Here is an 8499-nt window from a genome sequence, read left to right as displayed (position 1 = left end):
TGATCCGTACACAGTTTATCTAGCTACCCGCGACGCGATGGCTCTCAAAGTACGTCAGCAACAGGGCAGAGATCAGACAGAACAGCAGGCTTTAATTGATATACAAAACACGCCTGAACAAAGCGANGACAGCTCTATAGGCTACTCGTCGCCTCTGGCGCGCTTTTGTCACGACGACTTTGGGGATAGCTTGGTTGACACATAATAGACATATATATACAAGAGCTCGTTAAAAGCTACTATATATCAATTGCAATAAATATACCAGATCCGATTTCGCAAAAAGGTCTATATTATGGCGTAGTCGCGACTTAAACAGCTATCGTAATCGTTGAGCATAGTATTCGCGTTGAGCTCGGGGGCCCGAGCTACGCGAGGGCCCACACGCAGGGTGGGTGGCGATGAGCCATCCCTGGGCCCGAGTAGTAGGATTTAGTACACTATGCCCAACTGGACTCAACCCTAAATCCAGTTTGTGACGTTTTAGTTGGCTCGCATGCCTCTTAGTAGCTCGTGCCACTGAGGAGATCTCTATGCCTATTGACTCTTAGTACTAACGGTATCTTTCAGTATATGGTATAGTCCATCTAGAGTAAACGCTCCTTCGAACGATAATGTTATGGGTGTACTAGTGCTTGGCACGATCCACATAGCAATATAGCCCCGCTGGACGGGCACGAACAACCCACGCTTCAGCTGACTTCGTCGGCCTGCACGAGGCAGACCAATGACACACTGTATCGTGATGTGTCGTTGGCCCCCCAACAGGTGATTGGGTCGCACAGACACGGTCAACAGTCAGATGTCCGTTACCACGACTACCCCGCAGTTAATGTTATCTTCGCTAACCCATCGTCACCTTTGTTCAGAAGATGTGTTCGCGCCCTCAAGAGTACGACCTTGTGTCTTGCTGGAACGGACACTCACATTGTCATTAGTGTTCCAAGCATCATCCTATCACCTGAAATGGCTGAAGTCGCTACGCCTCACAAGACTCCTAAATGGGCGATAAGAAAACGCAGAACGCAAGCACCAGCGATAGTTTTCAAGTGCAATGACTTGAAAGCCTTTACAGTTGGTCCCTTTCCTACTTGCCAAAGCGTGCACACTCATGGGTCTAACCGGGCACCCGAAGGATATCCCAATAGCCGGCTTTCACATTGCGACAAGCTACAACAAGAGTACCAGCTAGTTTGACCATTTGAAGCAGACAGTATTGCCGAAGAGCTTGAGTTGGGATTTGAATTGGATAGAGAGGCTGGTATGTGGAGAACAATTGGGGCCGATATCGAAGACCTTGAAACAGAAGAGGTCCTTGAGGAATCAGCGAAAGGACCTATTCAAGGTCATCCCAGTGAAGAGCATCTTCTGGAGCCACTGAATCGCTTGGCACTTGGCGAGGAAGCATACACGTGGTTTATATCCCACTGTGTCACCGGTGATATCGAACAAGCTGCACTTTGCTTAGAGAGCACGGATTCAGCCGAGATATTTCTTCACAGAAAGGACTCTGACGGAAACACTGCGCTAGCTCTAGTCTGCATGGACGGTCACTATGATGTGGTCAAATTTCTAGTGGAACAAGGATCGCTGATTGACTCCAAGAACAAGAGTGGAGAGACCCCATTGATCATTTCACTGCGATACGGTCGGACTGAGGTCGCAACGTACCTCGCCTCGCATGGTGCCTCAATCTCGAGTTGTGACGGAGGTGGAGCTAGCGTACTCTCTCACGCCAAAGAACTTATAGAGAAGCTAGAAGCTACCAGGATATACTGTCATACGCCATCCTTTCCAAACCGTAGCTTGCCTGCAAAATCAGAAGTTATCAAGGACACCGATGGAAACGTCCTGCTAAGATATCACGAAGATCCGAACACTTCTGTCGGTATAAGGTATCGGGAGCATCAGGAGAAAATCGATCGCGTACAGATCATAATTAATGCTTGCATCGTACACGAAGCTACACAGAAACGCATAAGGAAACATAAGCAGAACCGTGCGCGAAAATTCAATGCATCAAAGGTCTCCATTTCCCGGTCTGTAGTCCAGACAATGGTGACTGTATTCCGTGATGCATACCAAATCCCAATGGCCGACAAGAGAAAAACTTTTGGATATCTTGAGTGTGGAGAAACATACAACCTTGTATTTGCAGTCAGCGGTTGGAGTGGAGGGGAGTTTGCAGATATCGATGGGTGTGTTGATCGAGAACTCTGGACGAAGAGAGTATTTGAATTCAGCAGAATCGTGGGCCACAACCTCAAACACCATGAATACGATCATCTTGGTCGGAAGGGTAGCTTTTATGCATGTCATGCTGAGAAGCAGCTAATGGCGTTCAGTTTGTGGCACTATACTTCTTTGCAAGAAAAGCCAGCACGGCAAGCTCCCGAAGCAGAGTACGCAAGGTATGAGAGGATGACCAGACTGCACCAATGCATTCGTAACAGTACAAACTCTAGGGTCAAGTGCGCAGAAGATTGCCGGAGCTACTGTGGCCCGCCCGTGGAGGTTATTAGACCGGTCATACATGTTACGAATGCTGTCTGCCATGATTGTGCGAATTTTCAGATGCGGATTTTGGAATATACAGGTATCGATATAACTTTGGAAACGATAGGTTGAACTAGTACCTCTGATTCTGTCTATGCTGCTGTACATAAAGGTTGCGCCTTTTGCTTTTGATGACCGCTTTCTTGTTTTGCGATGAAGGGGCTAAGCCTCTCAGCGGATGCATGCCTTCAGCCATGGTGACGTGCACTATGGGACCCAAGTTACCCTCACAAATGACATGAATATATTTTGCATGCTTACGTTTCACTGTCGTACAGAAGTTAGGCGGTCCAGTCAGATACAAAAGACTATTCTGGCTGGCCAAACCCCATTAGCGGGGTAAGCTGCCCGAGCCGTCTCACCAGGCTTCCATCTTTCACACACTAAATTCCATCATCAATTTGATGTACATGAAATATCCAGAATGTCTTCATCATTCGGTTGTCGGCTCGAGGCTAAGGATTATTGGCCGCATTTTCAGGATGCCGGAGCTCTCAACGCCTGGGTGATCGACTCAGATGGGGATGTCGAACGAGCTCGATCTCAAGGTGAGTGTTCCGAAATAGGTAGTATTCCACTCCTTGAGCTTGCAACAATAACTTTAGCAGCGTTTCAGTTGTGGCGGGGAAAATACCCAAGCATCGAACTTCCGGGAATAATAGATGAGCAGCACGTGCAGGGCATGAGCAGCTTTCTCCCGGAGCACTGTAAATGTACCTACTAATTATTCCCTTAACCACGAAGCTTACAATCTGGGTCTAGGAAGTACGATGCTTGGAAAATGGCCAAAATAGGTATCACGGCTGACTATGTCCGAAATGCACAGTCAAAAGCACGTCATCAGAGAAAGAAGTTAGCTCAGAGTAGGAGTTATACTTATCAGGTAATATAACTGCTATCGCATTGACCTATTCTGATTGGAACATAGTGTCCTAAAATGATAGCCAAGCTTGGTACGGCTGCCCTTGACTTGACTTCAGAATGCAAGGCCAGGCTAGAGAAACTGAGAAATTTTCCAAACGACCTAAACCAGTGGAGGCGGTTTCATGAGGAGTTTGGTACGTTCAATGTTTCGCTACAACGTAATAACTAAACTCACCGGTTTTAACTTATAGGCTTATTTATCTGTCCAATCATAACATTCGGCGGAGCCATCTACTCTAGTAGAAGCTTCGAACGGGTGGGTAAAGGGGAAAGCGATCGGCAAGAGGGCAGAAAAATTGCCTCTGGGGAGGCGGTGTTTCAGTCTGGACCATGGCTCTATGACTTGGACATGAAATTATCAGCATATTCAGAGGAAGACTTGTCCCAAGATTCGTCCAGCATCTCTCGAACCGCCACCAAAGCTGGCCTTCGGGTAAAATTTGGTGGTAGAGATCCCCGTTCCAAGTGAGTTTGGGCCCAGTCATGTTGCAACCTTTTCTGAATCTTTTGTGTCAGTCTCCAAGAATGGGTCGAAGAGTCAAAGGAAGTGACGACATGGCGTATCATACGCGTAAGTGGCTTCAATATGGTCGGGTATCCTATTAACATAATGAAGCGATCTAAGCCAACCATGCTATTGGACGTCATTCCTGACATTCCCGGAATGGAATGGGCCACAGAATGCTTCCAGCTCCCACAACATCCCATCCGTCCTTTAACTAAAATAGCAGTCCCAAGCCTTTCAAGATCACCACATCCTCAAAGCCAATTCGCCATTGAGACTCTAGATGAGACAAAGGGCAATGTAACTCTCCTGCTATTCCAAAATTCGTTCAATCATCTCGTATTGGTCACCCTCGGAATTCTGAACTCCTTTGCGGAAACTCCCATAGTGAGCAGTCAAATAGCTCCTGGAACACCCCTAGCGATAGGTTTGGGTAGAGTTAAAGACTCGAAGGTAAGCAACCTACTTGGTGGTGAAGTTATCCTCATCAATAATCCAGATCTACGTATTCTTTGCAGGTGAGAAGTACTATCTTCGAGACATGATCTACTCTGTTCAGCAGGGCAGATGGTCCAAGGGGCATCTGCAGCAAAGCAAGATCAAAGTTCATCAGAACTCAGCACTCTTATCCCTCGGTTTGCGCATTTATTTCCAAGATTCGAAGGGAGACATACTCAGCATTGAGATGCGGGAGAATGAAGAGATGAATGAAGACAAATGGGAAGGACCGTTCAATCTGCATACCAGAGAGTCTTTCCCTTTGCAAAAGGCCTGGATTGGCACACCTATATCAGGAAAATTCACAAAGTACTGCGATACTCAGGGTTTCCATGAGCGGGTAATACTTTATTACCTCTCGTCTCAGGAAAAACTAGTTAGAGGTATCGACGGGTTCAGTCAGCAATATCATGACCAAGGAATCCCAGGCGTGGAAAATCCGCCAATGTCTGCCTGGCAGGAATCTCCTTGGGCGAATTCTGAACAAGAGGGTGCGTTGTTTCCGGAATTTTCTATGGCGCCGATTGTGTTTCGAACCGCTGGAGGGTTCTTGAACATGTGCTGGCAAAGTAAAGAAAATGAGTCACGATGGGTGGAACAACTACGAATCTGCCAGACGTTGCCTGGAAGTCATTTCCGTTTACACTTCTCTTGTCTGCACTCTTGCTACGAGACAGCGTATATTTTTTTTATCTCTCAGGCTGGAAAACTGGAGATGATCGAAGTAGACCCGCATGTGTCAGAGGACACACCGTACATTTCTCAGCCTACCATCGTCGACGAAAGCTGTGGCACTAAGCCTTGGAAGCGGTTAATTATCGATACTGGCGATTCCAGCAGTGATTGTAGTTCCCGCAGCGATTTAACAGAAGTGGGTTAGACATAGCTAACTAACGCGAGTCATTAAATAAAGTAAAATGGAAAGTTGGTGTTCAAAACCCAAACCTACATATTATAGTAGGCCCTCTTTTTGAGGGGTTTATCGTTTCATTGTATGCATCTTCTCTGTTTAGATCAAGGTTATCGGGAGATGGCCAGTCAATCAGCTGGCGGTATTGCTACCAGAGATTGAATACTTCCGACGAATGCTTAGCTTGCCAGAGCTTCTCTCACAAATTCTCTTACACTCTCTGCACAATACACAGCTACTGATCTATGCAGAATTTTCGCTCCTACGAACAACTTGACGCAACCGTCAAGCTAACCAACCTGACCTTGTTCTGGCTGAACGCTTGCTTAGCTTCAGGCAAGAAAGTCTGCAGGCACAGCAATGATGTGTATATTTTAAACCCCCCCAAGAGAAATGGAACCTCTAGACGTAACACCAAACCAACTGTCTTTTGGATGAGTAGTAGAGAAGGTCGCGGGGGGCGGTGGAAAAATAACGCTCTCAAAATACTGAACGGCGAAATCACCACCTTCACGAATGAGATTCTTGAATATATCCTTACTGCCCAGTGCTTTGACGTGAACTTTTGCTATCTCCACTACAGCAGATCGCATCCCAAGATCGTTCTCGGGAGTGGTCGCATATATTTCTCGAATGCATTCTGGAAAGGAGTCACTCGTTCAGAGATCCTGTAACTTTTATTGAAGCTTCGCTATGGCAACTGCTTTCAAATCATCTAAGAAGAATATGTCGGCGAGGGCGTATACACGGGACTCTTTCAGTAGCGCAGGGTCATCTGATAGAAATTAGGAAACCGAGCGCATAAATTTATCTTCTACCATACCTTTGATATCTTGTGATAGATCTTCCGGATAGTCACCCGTGTACAAATGCTCAAACAGCCTCCAGTAGGAGGGCTCACTACCATTGTTGAATGTGAGCACCCCAGAGCTTCCCTCAACGAATGAGTCCTGGAACACCTTTTCGAGGTATTTGCTTTGCGCGCAGACAACAAATTTGTAAATAGGTAAATTTTTGCCGTAAATAACGACGGTAGCATCGGAGTATCTTGTGTCGTTGAGCATTCTGAAGGAGTTAGGTGACATTGTGTAAGTCTAAGAGGTAAATACCTAGCGATCTTCGTCATGAACTCGGCCGAACGTTTTTCTGTTACAGCGACGAGCGATGTGGTATATGTGTATTTCTCAGGTACAGTCGCTGGCAAGCTCGATTGGAGATCGAGAACTAACTATCCCTGAGTTGCCCGCGCCATTCTGCTTATCTCTTCGTCTTTTTCACGCCGACTCCTGGCTTTGTCCCTCTGGGATTGCGCCCGTCGGCGCCTGGATCCGACTTGAGCTTCTGCTTGTTGCTGTTGATGACTCTTAGCCTTGTCTCTCTGAGATTGGGCTCTTCGGCGTTTGATTTCGGCTTTATCTGGCATTCGGAAGCTTAGAAAGTCCAACAGCCGTGTGCAAGAAGGTCGCTGTAAGGTCGAGGCTGTCGGCTGTAGCGGACCAACACCAATCGGGCGGGGATCCTTTAGGGCGATAGCAATTTATTGATGGCTCTGCAGCCTCAGTAGCGGTGGGATATGAAAAAAGAAGATGATATCATGGACCAATGTGTTGGCCCTTTGCAGCCGCCGTGGGACGGCTTGTTGCCAAGTCAATCCGAGCGCCACGACGCCGCCTCAAGTTTACCCGGCCGACTAACTATAGTTAACTAACATTAACGTCAAGGATCAGCAAGCTGGCCATAGTGCAGATGCCTACCGAGAAGATAGGCCTGTGCGAGTTTTTCTTCACCCAAAGAGTGCCAGGTGTTACCAGCTCCCGCTGCCAGTGCGGGGAGAGACGACAGCCTGTCGCCCACATCCTGCTCCACTGCAGGAGGCTGAAGGACCTCCGGAACCAGGTCAATATTAACCTCCGTGGACGAAACAACCTCCGGGTCATCCTGAGTAAGCCACAGCTAGCCACCAAAGCCATCCAGTTTGTAGAACAAGCGCAGATCCTTGGNCCCGCTGCCAGTGCGGGGAGAGACGACAGACCGTCGCCCACATCCTACTCCACTGCTGGATGCTCAAGGACCTCCGGAACCAGGTCAATATTAAATTGTGCATCAAGAGCGTGAGTATCAAATGTCCCTTGAAGTTCCACCACTGATATTGCGCTGTAGGCGAGAATGGCTGAACAGCATATCCTCGCATCTCTGTTACCTGGATTCGCCCCCCATATCGCAACCTTAACTGTAGATGCCTTTCACAAAATTGGCTTCGACCTCGACACTATCGGCCGAGAGCGAGAGATTGCGTATCTAGAAGAGAGGACAAGGTTGGAATATGAGAAAGCAGGAATGCGGGTGAATATTGCTATATGGAATATGCATATTCCTATAGATGGGAATCATTATTTTGAGCAGATTCTTGAGTCTGGATTACAGTCCATGGAGCGTGGAGGCGGCTTCAGAATTGTTGCGTTTCGTGGAAACGGACTCATCAAAAATAATGGGGCCTGCGGTTTTGACAATTGGCGTTGCAGTGGCAACCAAACAAAGGATGGCAACACTATTACTTTTCAGCCTGTGTGAATTGATGATTCTTTTTATTCTTTTGGAATTCCATCATTAAGGAAAGTATAGAGGGTTCTCTTACCATCCTCGTTACCTAAATGATGTTGACTAGACCATACAATGTATTTAAGTCACTCTAGTGATTGATCCCCCTAACAAATAAACACAGTATAAGCCTCTATGGCAAATTCACCTCTGCTTATCCCCCATATTTATGCTAACCTGTCAAGGGCAATGAAGGGACATGTACTATTAATACATTGATCTATTCATAATTCTTCTTTCACCAGAAACTTGAAATCTGTGATAATCCATGATGAAGAAATAGCGTGAGTCTTGGTGCCACACATGATTTAGATGAAAGCTCACATTATGGCTGGTAATATCGGTAACGGGAGATATTTCAAGCTCTTTCTATTCCCTTAAGATAGGACACGGATACTTCAACTCCTACCTAAAGAGATTTAAGAAAAAAGAATGCGATCTTTGCAGATGCGGGAGACCACAAACAGCAGAGCACCTACTTCTATACTGCGGCTTCTACAGCGCAGAA

General features: G+C 46.8%; 3 protein-coding genes across 3 annotated transcripts; 2 read left to right on the top strand and 1 right to left on the bottom strand.

Annotated features, from left to right (window-relative positions):
* Positions 1 to 966: 966 nt before the first annotated feature.
* COCCADRAFT_42064 (uncharacterized protein) lies at positions 967 to 3280 on the top strand (the record flags this gene model as incomplete). Its single annotated transcript, XM_007720402.1, has 4 exons — positions 967 to 1181; positions 1215 to 2411; positions 2980 to 3104; positions 3162 to 3280. The coding sequence occupies 4 exons, from the start codon at positions 967 to 969 to the stop codon at positions 3278 to 3280; spliced, it is 1656 nt and encodes a 551-aa protein (XP_007718592.1).
* Positions 3281 to 5767: 2487 nt separating this feature from the next.
* COCCADRAFT_42063 (uncharacterized protein) lies at positions 5768 to 6457 on the bottom strand (the record flags this gene model as incomplete). The annotated part of the gene is made up of 3 exons (XM_007720401.1): positions 5768 to 6033; positions 6142 to 6168; positions 6217 to 6457. The coding sequence occupies 3 exons, from the start codon at positions 6455 to 6457 to the stop codon at positions 5768 to 5770; spliced, it is 534 nt and encodes a 177-aa protein (XP_007718591.1).
* A 1102-nt stretch (positions 6458 to 7559) lies between these two features.
* Positions 7560 to 7964, top strand: COCCADRAFT_42062 (uncharacterized protein; the record flags this gene model as incomplete). Its single annotated transcript, XM_007720400.1, has 1 exon — positions 7560 to 7964. The coding sequence occupies one exon, from the start codon at positions 7560 to 7562 to the stop codon at positions 7962 to 7964; it is 405 nt and encodes a 134-aa protein (XP_007718590.1).
* Between the last annotated feature and the right edge of the window lie 535 nt (positions 7965 to 8499).

Source organism: Bipolaris zeicola, assembly GCF_000523435.1.
Source record: "Bipolaris zeicola 26-R-13 unplaced genomic scaffold scaffold_468, whole genome shotgun sequence".
Lineage (NCBI taxonomy): Eukaryota > Fungi > Ascomycota > Dothideomycetes > Pleosporales > Pleosporaceae > Bipolaris > Bipolaris zeicola.
This window is presented reverse-complemented; position numbering and strand designations above follow the sequence as displayed.